At 62.0% G+C, this 22,590-nt stretch overlaps 2 protein-coding genes across 2 annotated transcripts; both read left to right on the top strand.

Annotated features, from left to right (window-relative positions):
- Nucleotides 1–1,601: 1,601 nt before the first annotated feature.
- Nucleotides 1,602–10,283, top strand: SLC12A9 (solute carrier family 12 member 9). The gene is given in 13 exon segments (XM_029055103.2): nt 1,602–1,721; nt 2,539–2,668; nt 3,617–3,858; nt 3,860–3,926; nt 4,972–5,079; nt 5,755–5,866; nt 6,650–6,807; nt 6,913–6,995; nt 7,135–7,259; nt 7,345–7,537; nt 7,763–7,937; nt 8,166–8,312; nt 9,112–10,283. Coding segments are annotated over 12 exon segments (2,325 nt in total). The 5' UTR covers nt 1,602–1,721; nt 2,539–2,586; the 3' UTR covers nt 9,945–10,283.
- Nucleotides 10,284–11,668: 1,385 nt separating this feature from the next.
- Nucleotides 11,669–19,143, top strand: TRIP6 (thyroid hormone receptor interactor 6). The gene is made up of 10 exons (XM_029055105.2): nt 11,669–11,726; nt 12,162–12,255; nt 12,832–13,019; nt 13,105–13,233; nt 14,152–14,529; nt 15,302–15,398; nt 15,941–16,110; nt 17,128–17,306; nt 17,939–18,059; nt 18,395–19,143. Exons 2-10 carry the CDS (start codon nt 12,165–12,167, stop codon nt 18,524–18,526), a joined length of 1,485 nt encoding a protein of 494 aa, XP_028910938.1. The 5' UTR covers nt 11,669–11,726; nt 12,162–12,164; the 3' UTR covers nt 18,527–19,143.
- The last annotated feature ends 3,447 nt before the right edge of the window (nt 19,144–22,590 follow it).

A 22,590-nucleotide genomic window follows, 5' to 3' on the forward strand; every position in this document is an offset into this window, starting at 1 on the left:
CGGAGTCCGGGGCGGCCCACGGGGCGGGGTGACGGTCCGGGGAGCCAATGGAGCCCGGGGGGCGGGAGCCTCGCTTCCCGGTAGCCGCCACCGTCGCCGAGGGTCCTGTCCGGTCCTGTCCGGTCCCGCTGCAGCCCCCCTCCCCTCCTCGGGGGTCCCCGGACCCCCTTCTCCCTCCCCTCCGGACTCAGGTGGGTGTCGAGGGGCCTGGCTCCCTCCCTTGCCCTCCCCCTTTGCCCTCCGGCCCAGGCGGGGTTTGGGGAGGGGGCTACTCTCCATCCTCCCCTCCGGGAGTGTTGGGGGGGGTCGTGGGAAGGGGGAGGGTCTGGGGGGCTCCTCTTCTGTGGCCGGAGGGGGACGCAGGGGTCAGCTGAAGATGGACTCCTTTGGGGGTGGCTTGTTGGGGGGGGACACTCTGGGAGGGGCTGCAGGGGTCACGACCTTGACCCCCCCCCAGGGTGAGCTCCCCTCCCCCACTTCCTGCTTTGGGGGACCGAAACCTTAAAGTCTTGCTTCCTCCTTTGGCCTCCTTTGCGGAGGCTGAGGAAATCTGTCCGGGCCTAGGGAAGGGAGTTTGGGTAGGGATGTTGGGGGGTCGGTTCCTTGTTCCATCCCGGAGTGAGGGTCGCCTCCCCCAGCTCAGACCCCCCTCGTCCACCTGCCCAGGACCAGCCCCCCACCTCCAGGCCCTGACCATGACGAGCGAAACTCCCCCTCCTTGGCCTACCGGCTGCTGGGGGAGGAAGGGGTCGCCCCCCTCAATGGAGACGGGGGTCCGGGCGGGGGAGCCCCCCGGAAGCTGTCCACTTTCCTGGGGGTCGTGGTGCCCACCGTCCTGTCCATGTTCAGCATCGTGGTCTTCATGAGGATCGGTGAGTGCGGGCGGGGGTCGCGGAGTGGGCGGGGGGCTCGGCGGCTACAGGGTGCTGACGTCCAAGCGAGTGGGGTCTGGGGAGAGCAGGGGGGGAGCGGGGCTCTCTGCCCCCACCCCCACCAGCTGCCCCCCTTTACCCTCCCCATCGGCGTCCCCAAGCCCCGCACGAGCCAAAACTCCACGTCCGCTGACCCTCTCCCCACCCCTGCCCGGCCTCTCCACGGCGGGGCCGGTATATTGACCGGCTTCGGGCTCCGTGGCCCTCCCACCCTTCCCGTCCAAGAGGGTCTCCCGATTAGACTGTGACCCCGTCACTGGGCAGGGATCGTCTCTATCTGTTGCCGGATTGTCCATTCCAAGCGCTTAGTACAGTGCTCTGCACATAGTAAGCGCCCAATAAATACTATTGAATGAACGAAGAGGGCGCCCAGCAGTGTCGGGGGGCCGGCCCGCTGCTCCCCCGCCTCCCCCGAGGCGGGGCCGGTGGTCGGCCACGCGGGACCGTCTCACTCCCACGTCTCTGCCCCATGGGGCTCGTGGACGTCTCACGGCCACGTCGCTGGCCTGTAGGATTCGCGGTTGGCCGTGGTCGGGGGGCGGGGGTCTCGGTCACTCTCCGCCCTGGGGGTTCGGGGTCGGCGCGGCGGGAGGCCCCGCTGCCAGGTTCGCGGTTGCCATCGGAGGGGTCTCGCGGCCACGTCTCTGTCCCGCAGGGTTCGTGGTCGGCCACGCGGGACTCCTCGAGGCGCTGGCCATGCTGTTCGTGGCCTACTTCATCCTCGTCCTCACCGTGCTCTCCGTCTGCGCCATCGCCACCAACGGGGCCGTGCGCGGGGCGGTGCCTACTGTATCCTCCCGGGGGTCCCGCGACCCCCTCAGCCTCCCCACACGCACCCGGGGGAGGGGCCGGCGGGCGACCCCGGTGGGCCGGACCCACCCGACGGGGTCAGCCGGTGGCTTAAGGGACCCAAGCCGGAGCGGCCTCTCGGAGGAGGCACCGTGTGAGCCCCACGTGGGACCACCTGATTACCTCCTAACTTCCCCAGCGCTTAGAACAGTGCTTGGCACGTAGTAAGCGCGCTTAACAAATACCATTAAAAAAACGCTCCACCTTAATGGTCAGGGGTCCACCTGACCCCGACCTCTTCTCTCCGCATCCCCAGTTTTCCCTCAGGTTGCGGGGCAGCCGGGCTTCCCGCGGGAACCGACCGAGGGGCTTTGGGGTTCCCCAGGGGACTGAGAAGGGGGTTAATAATAATAATGATGGTATTTGTTAAGCGCTTACTATGTGCAGCTGGGGGAGATACAGGGTAATCAGGTTGTCCCACATGAGGCTCACAGTCTTAATCCCCATTTTACAGATGAGGTAACTGAGGCACAGAGAAGTTAAGTGACTTGCCCACAGTGACACAGCCGACAGGTGGCTGTGCCGGGTTGGGGGCTTCTGCAGGGCAAGGCGGGTAGGGGGAGGTCACGGCCTGTTCCACTGAGGATGGAGCTGCCAGGCGGGTGGTCAGGGCACCGTATTGAGCGTCGAGCGGGGAGCTCGATGGTATCCGAGACCCGTGTCCCGCCCAGGCGGAGCTGGCGCTCAGGTCGGGGGAGGGGTCGCGAGCCCCCGGGCCACCCCAGCCCCGTTCTTTTCTCTTGACCACCCGCCTCAGTCATGATCAGCCGTACGCTGGGCCCCGAGTTCGGGGCAGCATCGGCTCATGTTCTACCTGGCCAACGTGTGCGGCTGCGCCGTCTACGTGCTGGGGCTCGTGGAGGCTGTGCTGGACGTCTTCGGGACTGGTGAGACCCCCCCCCCCCGGACCCCTCCCCGGCTCTCCTGCCCCTCCCTTTGCTTCTCTGTAATAATCGCCCGGGCACTGGGGCGGGTTCGAGATGATGAGGTAGGACCCAGTCCCTGCCCCACGCGGAGCTTCCGCTCTCGGCAGCGGGGAGGGCCGTCGTTTTCTCCCAGTTCTGCAGGTGGGGAGGTCGAGGCGCTGAAGTGACCCGGCCGAGGTCACGCGGGGACGGGGGTTAGAAACCGGGGCTCTTGACGCCTGGCCCAGGGTCTCGGCGCTGGACGCTGGGCCCTCCCTTGTTTATCTCTCGCCCTTCTGTAGTCATTCATTGATTCAATTCATCATCATCAATTTATATTGAGCGCTTACTATGTGTACTGAGCGCCTGGGACAGTAAAAACACTATAACGGACACATTCGCTGTCTACGAGGAGTTGACAGTCTGGGGGGAGACAGGCACTACTATGAATAGTCAGTCGATCGTATTTACTGAGCGCTTATTGTGTGCAGGGCGCTGTGCTGAGCTCTTGGGAGAGGACAACACGACAATAAACAGACACATTCCCTGCCCACAAGGAGCTTACCGTCCAGAGGGAGAGACGACATTAATACGAATAGACAGTTAATTTATTGAGTGCTTACTGTGTGCAGAGCGCTTGGGAGAGTTCAGTAGAACACTATAAAAGACCCATTCCCTGTCCACAAGGAGCTGACAATCTAGAGGGGGGAGAACAAGAATTAATATGAATAGTCAGTCGATGGTGTTTATTAAGTACTTACTGTGTGCAGAGCACTACTTGAGTGCTCGGGAGAGTCCAATATGAGACACGTTCCCTGCCCACAGGGAGCTTAGAGGATGGCCCCGGTCCAGGCTCAAAGTTGGGGGTCGGGGAGGGTGGGGGGATGGTGGTGTGGAGGACGCACTGACCCCCCCCCTCCTCCTCCGCAGACGCGGGGGTCCCGTCGGGGGTCCGGGTGCTGCCGCAGGGGTACGGCTGGAGCCTGCTGTACGGGACGCTGCTTCTGGGCCTGGTGGGTGGGGTCTGCACCCTGGGGGCGGGACTGTACGCCCGGGCCGCCTTCCTCACCTTCCTGCTGGTCAGCGGCTCCCTGGCCTCCGTCCTGGTCAGCTTCGTGGCCGTGGGGCCCCGGGACGTCCCCCTGCCCCCCCGCCCGGGGCCCAATGGCTCCATCGGGCCCCCCCCAGCACGGACGCTTCACCGGCTTCAACACCAGCACTCTGCGGGACAATCTGTACGGTGAGTCGGGTGTCCGGCATGGCCCCCCCCCCCCCCGCATCCTCCCGGAATTGGCTGCAAAGCCCCTGGCCCTAGAAGATCCTTTGTGGAGCACCTGCTACGTGCCGAGCACTGTACTGAGCACTGGAGGGGAGATACAGTAATAACGATAATTGTGGTATTAGGCGTTCACTATGTGCCGGGCACTGTACCAAGTGCTGGGGCGGACACAAGTTAAGAGTCCGCCACTTGTCGGCCGTGTGACCTCGCTCAAGGCGCTTATCTTCTCTTTGCCTCAGTTCCCTCATCTGTAAAATGGAGATTGAAACCGTAAGCCCCCCCGTGGGACAACCTGACAACCTCGTATCTACCCCATGGCTTAGAACAGTGCTTGGCACGTAGTAAGCGCTTAACAGATACTATTATTATCATTTATTATTATTATTATTATCCGGGTTGGACACAGTCCCTGTCCCACAGGGGGTTCGCCGCCTCAATCCCCCATTTTACAGATGAGGGAACCGAGGCCCGGAGGATTAAAGTGGCTCGCCCAAGGTCCCACAGCAGACAAGAGCAATCTATAGGGGGCACCCAGACTAAGTAGGAGGGAGAACAGGTATTGAACCCCCACCATACGAAGAGGAAACTGAGGCACAGAGATGCAAGCGACTTGCCCAAGGTCACAGAGCGGGCAAGTGGCGGGGTTCGAACCCAGGTCCTCCGACTCCCAGGCCCGGGCTCTGTCCACTGGGCCGCACTGTGTAAGCCCTTGGGATTCACCCCACCCTCAGCCCCATGCCCATCATTCATTTATTTAGTCGTATTTATCGAGCGCTTATCGGGTGCGGGGACCTGCATTAAACCCTCGGGAGAGGTCAACAGGACAAATAAACGGATTATATCCGTGTCCGTCTCCTCCTCTAGACTGGGAGCTCCTAGCGGGCAGGGAACGTATCCGCCGACCCCGTTGCGTCGGACCCTCCCAAGCGTTTAGCCCAGGGCTCTGCACGTAGTAGGCATTCAATAAATCCCACTGACCGAGGGATGGATGGATTGGTCCCCGTAGCCGGCTACGCCCAGGATTATACCACCGGGGTCAACATGACCTTTGCCAGCGTCTTCGCGGTTCTCTTCAACGGCTGCACCGGCATCATGGCTGGGGCCAACATGTCTGGTAGGTGTCCCGCCCGGCCCCTGACCCCGGGATGGGGGGACGACCCTCCCCCGAGCACTGTGGGATTTTGAGCCCTGGTGAAGCGGAGCATCCCTGGGTACCAGGCAGTGAGCGCCATTAATGAATTCAGTCGTTTGGAGCGCTTACTGGGTGCAGAGCACTGTACGGAACGCTTGGGAGAGGACAGTAGAACGCCACGAGCTTGCACCGTACTCCAGACCGTGAAATCCTCGTGGGCAGGGGACGTATCTACCGGCTCCGTTGCAGCGGACTCTCCCGATCGCTCGGTACAGTGCTCCGCACTCAGTAAATGCCGTTGATCGATCGATTGGGATCTGTGATTTATCTATTTCTGTTAATGTCTGCCTCCCCCATCTAGACTGGAAGCTCCTTGTGGGCAGGGAACGGGTCTCCCGGCTGGGTTATCTCGGACTGTCCCAAGCGCTTAGTACAGCGTTCCGCACCCAGTCGGCGCTCAGTGCGTGCGCTCGAATGAATCGATACCACCCCTAGATTAATTGGACTGGGTGCTTGGGAGAGTGAAGCAGCCCCAGAGGCGAGGGGCCCGCCGCCGGCCCTCGGGGAGCATCCCAGGCGCTTAGTACAGTGCTCTGCACCCAGTAAGCACTCAATAAATATGACCGAAAGAAATGAGCGTCCAATCTGTGCCCCCAGGGGAGCTGAAAGACCCCAGCCGGGCCATCCCCCTGGGCACCATCATCGCCGTCGTCTACACCTTCTTCGTCTACGCCCTCCTGTTCTTCCTGTCCAGCTTCACCTGCAACAGGTACGGGGGAGCGGGGAGGGGCAGTCAGTCGTATTTATTGAGCGCTTACTGTGTGCAGAGCACTGTACTGAGTGCTTGGGAGCGTCTAACAGAACGATAAAGAGACATTCCCTGCCCACGATGAGCTGAGAGTTTAGAGGAGGACTTCAGAGCGTGCTCTTCATCTTCACATCGATCGATCGTATTTATGGAGCGCTTACCACGTGCATAAGCACTTGGGGGAGTCATTAGAAAATGAACACATTCCCTGCCACCACAAGCTGACAGTCTAGAGGGGGAATTCAGAGTGCGGTCAGCAGCTTGATCACAATCAGTGGTATTTGATGAGGGCTTACTGTCTGCAGAGCACTGTGCTAAGCGTTTGGGAGAGTCCGCTAGAACAGTAAACAGACATTCCCGGCCCACGATGAACTTACGGTCTAGAGGTGGAATTCAGAACGTGGTCTCCCTCTTTACCACGATCGATCGGTGGTATCGAGAGAGTTTACCGTGTGTAGAGCACTGTACTGGACGCTTGGGAGAGTCCCAGAGAAAAATGAACAGAAACATTCCCTGCCCACAAGAAGCTTTAGTCTAGAGGGGGAATTCAGAGTGTGGTCTCCATCTTATTCACAATCAGTGGTATTTATCGAGTGCTTACTGTGTGCAGAGCACTGTATTAAGCGCTTGGGAGAGTCCAGTCGAACAATAAACGGACGCATTCCCCGCCCACAACGGGCCTCCGGTCCAGAGGGGGAGGCGGAGGGGAGAACAGGGTTTGCGGTCTCCCCCCGCCACCCCCAGGACGCTGCTGCAGGAGGACTACGGATTCTTCCGGGCCATCAGCCTGTGGCCCCCGCTGGTCCTGGTCGGGGTCTACGCCACGTCCCTGTCGGCCTCCATGAGCTCGCTCATCGGGGCCTCCCGCATCCTCCACGCCCTCGCCCGGGACGATCTGTTCGGTGAGCGACCCGGCCCTCCTGCCCCCTCCCGCGTCCCCGGAAGCTCGGGGGAGGGGACGGGTCCTGACTGAGTGGAGGGGGGTCACCCCGTCTCCCCCCCCCCAGGGCTGGTCCTGGCTCCCGCGAAGGTCGTGACCCAGGGCGGGAACCCCTGGGGGGCCGTGCTCTACTCCTGGGCCCTGGTGCAGGTGAGACCCGGGACCGCCACGCCCCGCCCCGTGTGCCGTCGTCCCCCCGTGCGGGTCCCCCCGTCCCCCGCGTCCAGCCCCCGGGGGCGGGGGGTGCCGGGTTGGGGGAGGGGACCCAGGCGTCCTGCCCCCGGCCCAGGTGGTGCTGCTGGTGGGGAAGCTGAACACGCTGGCGGCCGTGGTGACCGTCTTCTACCTGGTGGCCTACGCGGCCGTGGACCTGTCCTGCCTGAGTCTGGAGTGGGCGTCCGCCCCCAACTTCCGGTGAGGAGGGCCCGGGTGGGGGGCCGGGAGGTGGCGGGGCCGGGGGCCGGCGGTCTGACGCGGCGCCCGCCGGCCTCGCCCCCAGCCCCACGTTCGGCCTGTTCTCGTGGCACACGTGCCTGCTGGGCGTGGCCTCGTGCCTCCTGATGATGTTCCTGATCAGCCCCGGGGCGGCGGGGGCGTCGCTGCTGCTCATGGCCCTCCTGTCCGGCCTGCTGACCGCCCGCGGCGGGCCCACCAGCTGGGGATACGTCAGCCAGGCCCTGCTCTTCCACCAGGTCCGCCCCCGGGGGGCCGGGATGGGGGGAGGAGGCGGGGAGGCCGCGGGGCTCCCTCGGGGCATCAGGCCAACCGGTCCCCGATCCCCAGCCCGACCCCTTCGACCAGGTCTCCCCCACCCTCGCCGACCCCCCTCCAGCTCCCTCTGAATCCCCGCCCGAGCCGACCCTCCCCGCGGACCCCGTCCCCGCCGACCCCGCCGGTCTGCCGTCGTCGTCGTCCAGGTGCGTAAATATCTGCTGCGCCTGGACGTCCGCAAGGAGCACGTGAAGTTCTGGCGGCCGCAGCTGCTGCTGCTGGTGGGAAACCCGCGGGGGGCCCTGCCCCTGCTCCGCCTGGCCAACCAGCTCAAGAAGGGGGGGCTCTACGTCCTCGGACACGTCACCCTGGGAGACCTCGGTGAGACCACACCTCCCCGTCTGCCTCCTCCCCGGGTTGGGGGGAATCCCGCTCCCCCGGTCAGTCGGCCCCGAAAGGGCGGCCTCTACGTCCTCGGACACGTCACCCCGGGGGACCTCGGTGAGACCGCCCCCCCCCAACTGCTTCCTCTCTTGGGGTGGGGGTCTCGGGCCCTGGAGATGACCCGCCCTCCCCTCCGATCCCCCCACCCGCCTCTGGCTGGGCCAGACTCTCTGCCGTCAGACCCGGTGCAGCCCCAGTATGAGGCCTGGCTGGGCCTGGTGGATCGGGCTCAGGTCAAGGCCTTCGTGGATCTCACGCTGTCCCCCAGCGTGCGGCATGGAGCCCAGCACCTCCTCCGCATCTCCGGCCTGGGTGAGACCCCGCCCCCCGTCCCCTCCCCCTTAGGTCCCCTTCCCCGCGTCACCCCAGCCCGGTCACAGCGGCCTGGGAGACGGCCCGGTCGGGGGTCAGGCGAGCTCACCGGTCCGCGGCCCGGGAGCCAGAGAGCGGTCGGACCAGGCTCAGATGACCGGCCCGGCAGGTGGAGGGTCCGGACCCCTTTAGTGGACAGCTTGGCGGGTGAGGGGAAGCAGTGAGGCCCAGCGGAAAGAGCCCGGACCTAATGCCGGTTCTGTCACCCGCTTGCCCCGCAACCGCGGGCAAGTCACTTCACCTCTCGGTGCCTCGGTTTCCTCCTCTGGAAAACGGGGATTGAGCACGTGGTCTCCCTGCCCCCTAATACTCTGAGCCCCGTGTGGGCCAGGGAACCGACGAGCTCGTATCTGCCCCAGCGCCTAGGTCAGTGCTGGGCACGGAGTAAGCGTGGCGTGGCCTAGTGGCTAGGGGCCGGGGCTGGGAGTCAGAAGGACCTGAGTTCTAACCCCGGCTCGGCCACCGATCTGCTGCGGGGCTTCGGCCGAGTCACTTTACTTCTCTGGGCCTCGGGTCACTCATCTGTAAAATGGGAATTAAAGATGTGAACCCCCTGTGGGACAGGGACCGGGTCCAAGCCGACTTGCTTGTATCTGTGCCAGCGCTTAGAACAGTGCCTAGAACATAGTAAGTGCTTAACAAATACCACAGTGATTATTATTCTAGTATTATTACCCCGGCGATGGTCACCCATCTCCTTCCCATCCGCCCCGTCTCTCTGCGTCTTCCCTCCCTCCAGGAGGCATGAAGCCCAACACCCTGGTCCTCGGCTTCTACGACGAAACCCTTCCCCAGGACCACTTCCTGTCGGACCCGGCCTTCTCCGAGCCGGCGGGGGCCCCCTCCCCGTTCCCCCCGCCCCGGGAGGCCGGCAGCCCCACGCCTCACCCCCAGGACTACGTGGCCATGGTGGCCGACGCCCTCAAGATGAACAAGAACGTGGTCCTGGCCCGGGGGGCCGGGGGGCTGCCCCCGGAGCGGCTGGGCATGGCGGCGGGGGCCGGGGCAGGACCGGGCCCGCTGCCCCCGCCCCACCACCTGGACATCTGGCCGCTGAACCTGCTGCGGCCGCGGGGCGGGCCGGGCTACGTGGACGTGTGCGGCCTGTTCGTGCTGCAGATGGCCACCATCCTGGGCATGGTGCCGGCCTGGCGCGGCGCCCGCCTGCGCATCTTCCTGTGCCCGGGCCCGCGGGAGCCGGCGGGGGCCGGGGAGGGGCGGCTGCGGGCGCTCCTGGAGCAGCTGCGGATCCGGGCCGAGGTGCGGGAGGTGGCCTGGGAGGGGAGCGGGGACGGCGGGGACGGCGAGGAGGGCGACTTCGTCAACGGGCACCGCGGCGAGGCGGAGGCGGAGGCCCTGGCCGTCGGCGCCAACGCCCTGGTCAGGGCCCAGCAGGGGGGCGGGCCGGCCGGGGGGGGCTCCACGGCCCTCACCTTCCTCTACCTGCCCCGGCCCCCCGCCGACGCCGCCCGCTACCCCTCCTACCTGGCCCTGCTGGAGCGGCTGAGCCGCGGCCTGGGCCCCGCGCTGCTCGTGCACGGCCTCACCCCGGTCACCTGCACCGACCTCTAGCCGCCCCCCGCCCCAGACCTGGGACCCCCGGCCCCCGGGGGGTGAGGGGGAAGGGGGGGAGGGACCACGCCCCTCAGTGGGCTGCCTGCACTGACCCAGAGCTGCCCCCACCCCTCTCCCCGCCCTCCGCCTTTTCGGGGGGGCCGAGGGTGGCCGTCCGGATCTCGCCCGTCACAGGTGCCTTGTTGGGAGGGGTCTCTCCACCCCCACCCTCCTCGCCCCTCCCCAGATGAAGCTCTAGCCTACCTCACTCCATTCTTGACAGGACTCACTCCCCCCATCCCCTCCACCTATTTTTAATTTTTTGCTGACAATAAAAAGAAACACACTACTGTCCAACTCGTGTGTGTGTGTGTCCGCCTCCCGGGAGGGGGTGCGCCCCCTGGGTGCTAATGAGGCGCTTACTCTGGGCCAAGCGCCGAGGTATGTTTGTCTATGGTCATTCTGTCCTCTCTCGAGCGCTCAGTAAAGTCCTCCGCAACAGGCGCCCCATAAACGACTGACGGACCAACTGGGGTAGATAAATCAGATGGACGGCAGGCCCAGTCCCCGCTGTGGGGCTCCCCGTCCAAGAGGGAGAATGGGTACAGCTCGGCCTAGAGGGCAGACGGCGGGTTTGGGGCTCAGGAGGTCCTGGGTTCTGATCCCGGCTCCACATCTCTGCTGTGCGGCCTCGGACAAGTCGCTCGAGCTTCTCTGTGCCTCGGTTCCCTCATCCGTCAACGGGGATTGGAGGCTGTCGGCCCATGCGGAGGGGACTGTGACCAACCCGGTCTGGCCGTATGTACCTCGGCACTTATTCATACATTCATTCAATAGTATTTATTGAGCGTTGATTATGTGCAGAGCACTGTACTAAGCGCTTGGAATGGACAATTCGGCAACAGATAGAGACCATCGCTGCCCCTTGACGGGCTCACGGTCTAATCGGGGGAGACGGACGGACAAAACCAGACGACTTCATCACGATAAATAAGAATCAAGGGGATGGACACTTAGCACAGTGCCTGGTCCCTAGCGAGGTCTTAAATGCCGATAATTATCATTGATTTAATCCCCATCTGACAGGAGGAGACTGAGGCACTGAGGAGAGTCACCCGTCCGGGGGTGATGTGGCGGGCGAGGGGGGTCGGGCCCTCTTCAGAGGAGCCTTCCCGGACCCTCACACCCGTCCTCAAAATGGAACAAATGAAGTTAAGGGGAACTGGCTGGGGGCGTTGTTGGGGGCGGGGGAGGCAGCAGGGAGGGCTGCCTAGAAGGTGGTGGTGCTGTGGTGGGCCTGGGGGAGGTGTTGGGGGGTCTGAGGAGGGGATGGGGGTGGCAGGGTGTTGAGGGGGGTCTGAGGAGGGGGGTCTGAGGAGGGGGATGGAGAGGGATGGGAGTGGCGGGGAGGTATGGGGGGGGTCTAAGGAGGGGGATGGGGGGGTGGGGAGGAGTTGGGGGGGTGTGAGGAGGGGGATGGGGGTGGCCTGGGGCTGGCGGGGAGGTGTTGGGGAGGTGTGAGGAGGGGGATGGGGGGGTCTGGGGGGCGGGGAGGAGTTGGGGGTGTGAGGAGGGGGCTGGGGGTGGGCCGGGGGTGTCGGGCGTAGAGGATGCCGGGAGGGCCGGGCCTGGGCCTGGGCCTGGGCCCGGGCCCCGGACGCCTCGTGACCCGCCCAGGAATGCGGTGACGTCACGGGGCGGGGGGGGAGGGGTCGCCCCGCCCCCAAATTGGGGAAGAAGTTGGGGGGCGGGGGCAAGTGGGGCGGGGGGCGACGGACGAGTTTGATCCGAGGAGCCGAGGTGAGGAGGGGGCGGGGGGCCGGAGGAGGGGGACGGGGCGTCTCAACGCTCAAGGGTTTCTCCCCCTCCCCCCTTTCTCCCCCTCCCCCCTTTCTCCCCCTCCCCCCTTTCTCCCCCTCCCCCCTTTCTCCCCCTCCCCCCCTTTCTCCCCCTCCCCCCTTCACCCCCTTTCTCCCCTCTCCCCCTTTCTCCCCTCACCCCCCTTTTCTCCCCCTTCCCCCCTTCTCCCCCCTTCCCCCCTTTCTCCCCCCTCTCCCCCTTTCTCCCCCTTCCCCCCTTTCTCCCCCTCCCCCTTTCTCCCCCTTCCCCCCTTTCTCCCCCTTCCCCCCCTTTCTCCCCCTCTCCCCCTTTCTCCCCCTCTCCCCCTTTCTCCCCCTTTCCCCCCTTCTCCCCCTTCCCCCCCTTTTCCCCCCTCTCCCCTTTTCTGCTCCCCAGGCCATGTCGGGCCCCACCTGGCTGCCCCCGAAGCAGCATCAGCATCAGCAGCCTCAGCGCCCCCCGGGGAGGACGCCCCCCACCCCCGGAACAGGTAACGGGGACTGAGCCGCCCCCACTCCCGATCCTCGGTGTTCCCCGATGCGCCCAAGTGCTCCCCGGTACTTGTCGGTGCTCCCCACCGGCCCCCAATGCTCCCCACTGGGCCCCGATGCTCCTGTCGGCTCGCAGTGCTCCTCGGTGCTCCCCACCAGTCTCCAGTGCTCCCCACCAGTCTCCAGTGCTCCCCACCAGTCTGCGGTGCTCCCCACCAGTCCCCCCCCCACCAGTCCTCAGTGCTCCCTGCCGTCCCCCTGTGCTCCCCAATGCTCCCCACCGGCTCCCGATGCTCCCCACCAGCTCCCAGTACTCCCTGCCGGCTCCCCGTCCTCTCCAGTGCTCCCTACCAGTCCCCGGTGCTCCCCCTTGGCTTCCAGTGCTCCCTGTCGGCTCCCTGTCCTCCCCCGTGCTTCCCACCAGCCCCCAGTGCTCCCTGCCGGCTCCCTGTGCTCCCCGGGCTTGGGCGAGGGGCGGGCCCGGCCGGCAGCGGTGTCGGGGGGCAGGGAAGCGAGGGCGACCCCCCACCCTCCTCCTCCCCCGAGCTGACCTGCCTCCTGCCCTCCTCCGCCAGGCGGGCCGCCCCCTCGCACCCACCCCGACCACCTCGGACCCCCCCGCACCCACCCGGACCACCCCGGGCCGGGCTTCGGGCCGGCCCCGGTCCCCTCCGCCCCGGACCAACGCTACCCTCCCCCGAGGGCGCCGGAGGAGCGGGCCTCGGCCTGGGGGGGTCCCCCCGGGGCCCCCCAACACCTCCAGGTGAGGAGCGGGGAGGGGGCGGCGGGACCCCTGGGCCCCGGGGATGACAGCGACGACCCGCTAACCACCCCGTTGGCCTGTCCAGGGCCGCACGGCGGACCGGGGGCCGTTGAGCCCCAGGACCATCGAGGCCGAAATCGACTCCCTGACCAGCGTCCTGGCCGACCTGGACAGCGGCCGAGGCCACGCGGCCCCCCGCAGGCCCGACGCCCAGGTGAGCCGTCACCCCCTGCCCTCATCCCGCCCACCCCTGGACGCTCACCCCACCCATCCGTCCATCTGTCATATTTACTGAGCGCTTACGGTGTGCAGAGCGCTGGCCTGAGCACTCGGGAGAGGATGATACCACAGAGTAGGTGAGCGCATTCCTTGCCCACGAGGGGTTTGCAGTCTACCTTCATACTCGGTCGTATTTATTGAGCGACTGCGGTGTACAGAGCACTGTACTACACGCTGGGAAGAGTACACTACGTTGGCAGGCAGACCCGTTCCCTGCCCGCAGTGAGCTTCCAGTCTAGCCCACCCTCCCTTGCCCTTTCCCCCTTTGCCCCTGGTCCTGCTTTAGTCCCTCAGTGGTATTTTATTTTTAGAGAAGTAGCGTGGCTCAATGGAAAGAGCCCGGGCTTGGGAGTCAGAGGTCGTGGGTTCTAATCCCGGCTCCGCCGCTTGTCAGCTGTGTGACTTTGGGCAAGTCACTTCTCTATGCCTCAGTTCCCTCATCTGTAAAATGGGGATTAAGACTGTGAGCCCCACGTGGGACAACCTGATCACCTTGTATCCCTCCAGCCCTTAGAACAGTGCTTTGCACATAGTAAGCGCTTAACAAATGCCATCATTATTATTATTATTGAGCACTTACCGTGAGCACTGGACTCAATGCTCAGGAGAGACCACGACAACAGCATTGGAAGACTCAATCCTTGCCCACAAGGAGCCCAGGCTTGACACCCTTCTTCCCCTAGAGCCCCAACCCCCCGACTACTCCCGCGGAAACGCCCGTGGCAGAAAAAGGAGCCGGGGGTCAGAGAGGACCCCTCCATCCTTCCCCTCCGATCCCCTCCCCCGTTCTCACCACGTGGCAGTCAGACACGGCATTCGGTTTTTTTTCTATCCCCCTCGTGTTCCTCTCCAGGTTTATGAGCCCCCTCGGCCCCCCGCCTACCGGCCAGGCCCCCCAAAATCGGTCGGGGGAAGCCACCCCACCCCCCGGGCCCCGGCCCCGCCGTATGGTGGCCCCACACCAGCTTCCTATGCCACGGCCAGCACGCCGGCGGGCCCGGCCTTCCCCGTCCAGGTGAAGGTAGCCCAGCCCGTCCGCGGCTACAGCCAGCCCAGGCGGGGGGCTCAGCAGGCTTACGGAGCCCCCACGGCCCCCCAGCCGCCCCCCGCGGGCCGGGCCGAGGCCTGGGAGGCCGGCTACAGGGGCCGGGCGGAGCCGGGGGGGAAGGAGGACCGTCCCAGAGGCGCTCATCCCATCGGAGCAGGAGGAGGAGGCAGCTACCTACCTAAGGTGAGTTGGTGGGGTGGGGTGTCAAGGGTGGGGGAGAGGGCTAGGGGCCGAGACAGATGCCCAGCGTCCCTGAGGAAGTAGAGGCTAGAGGGAGATGGATAGCTCGACCAAACGGAAGTGTTGATTCAGCGCTCACCGTGTGCAGAGCGCTGGACCGAGCACTAGAGAGAGGCCAGTTAACCGCACGGCCTAGGGGATAGAGTCGGGAAGACCCGGGGCTCCACCACTTGTCCACTGTGTGACCTCGGGCAAGTCGCTTCACTTCTCAGGGCCTCAGTTCCCTCATCTGTAAAACGGGGATGAAGACTGTGAGCCCTGTGGGAGACAGGGACTCTGTCTGACCCAATTAGCTTGGATCTACCCCAGTGCTTAGTACGGTGCTTGGCACATGAGCGCGTAAGAAACACCATAAAACAAACAGAAACCCTAGAGTCAGTGGGAACGGTCCCTGCCCTCTCAAGGAGGTTGCCACTTCGGGGGGAAGACAGACACCGAAAGGTGGGCTAGGGCCTGGGGCTGGGGGTGGGAAGCCAAGTGTGCATGGAGGTGCTTGGTGGGGGTGCTGAGGGTTGTGCGGAAGGAAGACACCTGGGGGCTACTCTTCTATCTCAATTTAAGGGAGGGGGCTGCTGTTCCTAATTCCCCTTGTCCCGACCACCTCACTTTCGGTCTGGGCAGAGTGACAGCTGAGAGAGGATCCTCTCTGCCCCCTCCCCTTTCTGCCCCCCTCCCCTCTCTCTCTCTGCCCCCCCCCCCCGCCCCGGCCCCCCAGGCTCCCCCAAGCCGACCCCCGGAGGAGGAGGTGGAGAGACTCACGAAGAAGCTGGTCCATGATATGAACCACCCGCCGCCCAGCGGGGAGTATTTTGGTGAGGGGGCAGAGAGGGGAGTGGGCAGAGAAGATTCCCCCTTGGCACTCACTCCACCCAGACCTGCACCGAGGGGGAGGAGGATGGAAGATGGGGGAGAGGAGGGGGATGGACAGGATAAAGTGACCCCAGGTGTGTGTCTGACGCTTGGTCGTTCATTCAGTTGTATTCTTTGAGCGCTTACTGTGTGCCAAGCACTGTACTGAGCCCTTGGGAGAGTCCAACACAATAAACAGACACAGTCCCTGCCCACAGTGAGTTTAAAGGCTAAAGGGGAAGATAGACACTAATAGAAAGAAATACATGAGGTGGACGTAAGTGGCGTGGGGCTGGGAGGGGGGATGAAGAAAGGGAGCAAGTCAGGGCGACGCAGAAGGGAGTGGGAGAAGAGGAAAGGAGGGCTTAGTCGGGGAAGGCCTCTTGGAGGAGGTGGGCCTTCAAGTAAGACTCTGAAAGTGGGGGAGAGTGGCGGCGGCGTGGGTCGTGTCTCCGACGGAGCCGGGCGGCGCCTCTGAGCCGGGTGCCTTGTCCGTGGTCCCCAGGCCGCTGCGGGGGCTGCGGGGAGGACGTGGTCGGGGACGGGGCCGGGGTCGTGGCCCTGGATCGCGTCTTCCACGTGGGCTGCTTCGTCTGCGCCACCTGCCACGCCCGGCTGCGGGGACAGCATTTCTACGCCGTGGAGCGGAGGGCCTTCTGCGAAGATTGCTACCTGGTGAGCCGGGGGCGGGCGGGCCGGGGCCTGGCACGGCGGCGTGGGCTGGGGGGCGGACCGGGGGCCGGGCACGGGGACGGCAGGGATGGTGGGTGGGCAGACTGGACGCAGAAGTCGGTTGGACCCTGGTGGGGGCTGGGGAGCAGAACTCCTGGGCTCTTTGGTGGGCTTCTTTGAAGAGGGCACAACCCCTTTCCTCTTACGGGACGCCCCCCTGGCAAGTTACTTATCCTTGTGCCTCAGTTTCCTCTTTTTTCAAATAGGGATTAAGATACCCTTTCTCCCTCTTAGTCTTAGATGGGCGAGCCCGAGGGCAGGGTCAGGGACTGTGTCCAATCTGATAATTTTGTATTTACCCCAGTCAGTCAAATTTCTTGAGCATTTACTGTGTGCAGAGCACCATACTAAGGGCTTGGGAGAGGACAATACAACAGTAAACAGACACGATTAACAAACACACACCTGCGCTTGACCCAGAGTAAGTGCCTAAGTAGTATTCTGGGGGCGGGGGAAGGTCTTCCTCAGTCTCACCTCTTCCACACACAAACCCGCCTCACCCTGTCCCGGGAAAGAACCTCTGGAGGAAGGGGACTGAGGCTGGGGGGCAGGATCCTTGGGGGAGCCAGGAGGACCCCTGACGGATAATAATAATAACTGTGGTATTTATTGAGCACTTAACTATGTGCCAGGCACTACAGCACTGGGGTGGATAAAAGCAGATCGGGTTGGACCCAGTCCCTGTCCCATGGCGGGGGTCTCATAGTCTCCATCCCCATTTTACAGATGAGGTCAGTGAGGCACAGAGAAGTGACTTGCCCAAGGTCACACAGCAGACATGAGGGGGTTGGGCCAGCCAGGACCCTTAGGTTCCTGAGAGGGAAGGAAGGGGCTGGAGAAGCAGGACCCCAGCGTGTGCGGGAGGGTCGGGAACCAGGGAGGCAGGATCCCTCCCCGACACCCGCTCGCCCCAAACCAGAGTGATGGGGTGGGCTGACCGGCCGGCTTTTCCCGGCCCAGGTGACCTTGGAGAAGTGTGCCGTGTGCTCCCAACCCATCCTGGACCGGATCCTGCGGGCCATGGGCAAAGCCTACCACCCGGCCTGCTTCACCTGCGTCGTCTGCCACCGCGGGCTGGACGGGGTCCCCTTCACCGTCGACGCCACCAGCCAGATCCACTGCATCGACGACTTCCACCGGTCTGGGCCGCCTCCACCCCATCCCTCCTGCCCCGTCCCTCCTCCTCCTCCCCACCTGTCTTTATTATGATATTTGTTAAGCATTTTATTATGTGTCAAGCCCTATTCTAAGCGCTGGGATAGGTGCAAGTTAATCAGCCTGGACACAGTCCTTGTCCCCCATGTGGCTCACAGCCTAAGTAGGAGGGACAACAGGTATTGAATCCCCTTTCTGCAGCTGAGGAAACCAAGGCTCAGGGAAGTTAAGCGAATTTTCCGAGGTCACATAGACAAGTAGTGGAGCCGGGCACCCAGGCCTGGGCTCTTCCCACCAGACCGCACTGCTTCCTTTCCCTCCGATACCTTCCCGGTGCCGTCACACTGCCCTCAAACCCAGCCGGGGCAGGGGACGAGAACCGCCAAGGGGTCGGGGTAGCGATTAAGCAGGATCCCGGCCCGCTGACCTCTCAGAGATACCGAGGTGGGGTCACGGATTTCAAAAAGTGGCTCCGTCTCCCGGGCCCTGCCTGCCCCCAGTCCCATGTCCCCGGTTGCCCTCCCCTTCACCTCCCTCCTCATTCCGTTCCGTGACCCGCTGTCTCTGCCCCGGCCCCCGTTCCCTCCTTACCCCGCGTCGGTCCCCTCCCCGACAGGAAGTTCGCCCCTCGCTGCTCCGTTTGCGCTGGTGCCATCATGCCCGAGCCCGGGCAGGAGGAGACGGTGCGCATCGTGGCCCTCGACCGCAGCTTCCACGTGGGCTGCTACAAGTGTGAGGTACGGAGGGCGGAGGGGTGGTGTGAGTGTGTGTGCGGGGCCAAGGCGGGGCCGAGGGCAAAATCTGGGCAGGAGGAGATTGTGTTCAATGTGGCCCTCGACAGCAGCTTCCACGTGGGTTGCTACGAGCGTGAGATCCCGGGGTCCTGACACGATGGAGTTGGGGGGCGGAGGCAGGGTGGGGGCACGGAACTGGCAAGGCCGGAATCAGGAAGGGGGTGTTTTGAGGCCGGAGCGGGGGAGAGTGTGGATTCGTGGTGCTTGCCGTGGATCGGGTGGCGTTGGGCCGGGGTCGGGCCGGGGCCGCTGTGAAGCAGCCTCTCGCCCGGCCCCAGGAGTGCGGGCTGCTGCTGTCGGCGGAGGGCGAGTGCCAGGGTTGCTACCCGCTGGACGGCCACATCCTCTGCAAGGCCTGCAGCGCCTGGCGCATCCAGGAGCTCTCGGCCACCGTCACCACCGACTGCTGAGCCCGCCCGGACCCCGCCCCCCGCGGGACCCCCCGCCCGGAGGCGGGTGGAGGGCTCGGGAACGGGGGCTTGGGGTGGGTCTCTGACCGTTGTAAGGGATACCCCCTCTCCCCTACCTCCCGTCTTCCCCTTCCACACACAGTCTGGAGGGGGGACCCCTTCCCAGTCTCACCCTCCCTTCTGCCCCCACCCCGGACCCACCTCGGCCGCCCCCTTTTTCCGTACACTCCTTCAGTGGTGCTGTGGTGGGGTGACTCCCCCTCCAAAATCAAGGATGTGGGGGTGTTCCCTGTCTCCTTAATAATGCTCCCCCACCATCTCCAGCACCCCATTTTTGGCAGGGGTGGGGGAGGAGGATGATATGACCCTGCAGGCAGGGCCAGCCTGTCCCGCCCCCCCAAGTAGATAGGAGGGCAGGAACCCCCCACAACCAGAGCAATGGTAGAGGCGGTGATGGGTGGGGGGTCGCTGGGGTATTTTTTAGGCCAGTTTTTTTAAGCAAAGGGGCTATTTTATATAACTGGGGGCAGCGGGGGGCTGGGAGTCACCGTGCTCTTGGCTGTGAGGGGATGGGTGCGGGGGCGGGCCTCAATAAAGACATTTTGTGGTTCATCCGGGTTGGTGGCTTGTTTTGTGGTGGAAGCAAGATAAGAGAGATGCAGCGTGGTCTAGTGGGTAGCGCCCGAGCCTGGGAGTCAGAGGACCTGGGTCCTCATCCCAGCCCCGCCACTTGCCTGCTGTGTGACCATAGACAAGTCACTTCCCTTCTCTGTGCCTCAGTTGCCTCATCTGCAAAATGGGGATTCATTGGTTGTTCTCCCTCCTCCTTAGACTGGGAGCCCCACGTGGGACCCAGTGCTCTTGTATCTACCCAGTGCTTAGTACAGTGCCTGGCACACAGCTTAACAAACACCACAATTATCATTATTGCGATCATTATCATTATTACACTACAATTGTTATTAATCCCAGCTCTGCCACTTGCCTACAGGATGACCTTGGATAAGTCAGTTCACTTCTCGGGGCCTCTGATCTCATTTGTAAAATGGGGGTTAAATACCTGTTCTCCCCCTTAGACTGTGGGTTCTCTGTGTGACCTGATTAACTTGTGATCAATCAATCAGTGGTATTTATCGAGCGCTTACTGAGTGCAAAGCCCTGGACTAAGCGCTTGGAAGAGTACAAAAGAATGGGTAGTCACGCTCCTTGCCCATGATAAGTTTACAGTCTAAAGGGGGAGACAGACATATAAATGAATACATCTGTTTTAATGTTCTATTGTGCTCTCCCAAGCGCTTAGTACAGTCATTTATGTATTTATAGTAATGTCTGGGACATTGTGACCCACCGAGGTAAGTCCCCCCCACCCAAATCCTCTGAAGAGGAGCAGTTTTAGAAGTGGCTGCTGCTACTGCTGCCGTGTTTAGCCTTTCTTGTATCTCCCCCAGAGTTTGGCACACAGTTAAACGCTTTTAACAAATGCCACTGTTGTAAGAGAACTTGGTCCCTCTCAAGGCCCCCTCCGTCCACAGAGTGAGCTAAAACAACCCACGCTGGGTGCTTGGAAAATGTGGAATAACCAAGGTGAGAGAAGAGGCGTTAATATATTGACACCTCAAGAGATAAGTGTGTGTGGAGTTCACACTTCCCAAAATGGAGGGCACATAGTAGATCTACTGACACCTCCAGAGAACTTCCCAAAATGGAGGCACACGGAAGACACACAGTGACACCTCTAGGGATAAATGAGTTGAGCCGAAATATACACAAGGTTAAGGAGAGTGTGAGTAATGTGTGTTAGGGAGTGCTTGGAAGAGCACAGTGCTCCTTAAGACAACCCCTGCCTGCCCGGAGCGTAGACTTTTAGAACAATTACCGAGGGCTGGGTTTTATTTTGTTGGCTCTTTATGCTATTTATTAAACACTTACTATGTGCCAGCCACTCTGAGTGCTGGGGTAGAGAGAAGCTAATCAGGTTGGATACAGTTCCTGTCCCCCCAAATGCTCACAGTCTTAATCCTTAATTTACAGATGAGGAAACAGGCAGAGAGAAGTGAAGTGACTCGCTCCAGGTCACACGGCAGACACGAGGAGGAACCTGTGCTCTAGCCACTAGGCTGCTACTCTTGTGGGATATAATTGGCATATTTTCCCCGTGATAGGTGGAGGAGATATGCTTTCAATAAGGTTTTGAAGTTGGGGAGAGCAATTTTCTGATACGAGGAGGGAGGGTGTTCCAGGCGAGAGGCAGGATGTGGGCGAGGGGTTGGTGGTGAGATACAAGAGATGGAGGGCAGTGACAAGGTTAGGGTTAGAGGAACGAAATGTGCGGGCTGGGTTGGAGTACGAGAGCAACGAGGTGTGAGGTAGGAGGGGGCGAGGGGATCGAGGGCTTTAAAGCCGACGGTGAGGAGTTTCTGTTTGATGTGGAGGTGGGGTGGGCGACTCCTGGAGTTTCTTGAGAGAAGCAGCGTGGCTCAGTGGAAAGAGCCCGGGCTTGCGAGTCAGAGGTCATGGGTTCTAATCTACCACTTGGGGCAAGTCACTTCTCTGGGCCTCAGTTACCTCATCTGGAAAATGGGGGTGCAAACTGTGAGTCCCACGTAGGACAGCCCTGATCACCTTGTATCCCCCAGCACTTAGAACAGTGCTTTGCACATAGTAAGCGCTTAACAAATACCACCATTATTATGGTGGTACGAGAGCAACGAGGTGTGAGGTGTGAGGTAGGAGGGGGCGAGGGGATCGAGGGCTTTAAAGCCGACGGTGAGGAGTTTCTGTTTGATGTGGAGGTGGGGTGGGCGACTACTGGAGTTGCTTGAGAGAAGCAGCGCGGCTCAGTGGAAAGAGCCCGGGCTTGCGAGTCAGAGGTCATGGGTTCTAATCTACCACTTTGGGCAAGTCACTTCTCTGGGCCTCAGTTACCTCATCTGGAAAATGGGGGTGCAAACTGTGAGTCCCACGTAGGACAGCCCTGATCACCTTGTATCCCCCAGCACTTAGAACAGTGCTTTGCACATAGTAAGCGCTTAACAAATACCACCATTATTATTGAGGAGTTGGGGGGGGGTAACATGGCACTGCGCTTGGAAGAGTACAATCTAGCAATAGATTAAGGGGGTGTACCGCAACGCTTAGAACAGTGCCGGCCCCATAGCACGGGCAGAATTAATCAATGGTATTTATTAAGCACTTTGTATTTATTGAGCACTTATTGTGTGCAGAGCACCATACTAAGCGCTTGGAAAGGACAATTGGACAACAGAAAGAGACAATCCCTGCTCAATAATGTCTGGAACACTTATGAGGTGCAGAGCACTGTACTAAGCACTTGGGAGAGTATGTTGCAACAGAGACAATCCCTGCTCAATAATAAGTCTGGAAAACTTATGAGGTGCAGAGCACTGTACTAAGCACTTTGGAGAGTATGCTGCAACGGATAGAGACAATCCCTGCTCAATAATAAGTCTGGAAGACTTATGAGATGCAGAGCACTGTACTAAGCGCTTGGGAGAGGATGCTGCAACAGATAGAGACAATCCCTGCTCAATAATAAGTCTGGAAGACTTATGAGGTGCAGAGCACTGTACTAAGCGCTTGGGAGAGGATGCTGCAACAGACAATCCCTGCTCAATAAGTCTGGAAGACTTATGAGGTGCAGAGCACTGTACTAAGTGCTTGGGAGTGGATGCTGCAACAGATAGAGAATCCCTGCTCAATAATAAGTCTGGAAGACTTATGAGGTGCAGAGCACTGTACTGAGCGCTTGGGAGAGTATGTTGCAACAGATAGAGACAATCCCTGCTCAATAATAAGTCTGGAAGACTTATGAGGTGCAGAGCAACTGTACTGAGCGCTTGGGAGAGTATGTTGCAACAGATAGAGACAATCCCTGCTCAATAATAAGTCTGGAAGACTTATGAGGTGCAGAGCAACTGTACTGAGCGCTTGGGAGAGTATGTTGCAACAGATAGAGACAACCCCTGCTCAATAATAAGTCTGGAAGACTTATGAGGTGCAGAGCAACTGTACTGAGCGCTTGGGAGAGTATGTTGCAACAGATA

This window comes from Ornithorhynchus anatinus, chromosome X5, assembly GCF_004115215.2.
Source record: "Ornithorhynchus anatinus isolate Pmale09 chromosome X5, mOrnAna1.pri.v4, whole genome shotgun sequence".
In the NCBI taxonomy this organism is placed as follows: Eukaryota; Metazoa; Chordata; class Mammalia; order Monotremata; family Ornithorhynchidae; genus Ornithorhynchus; species Ornithorhynchus anatinus.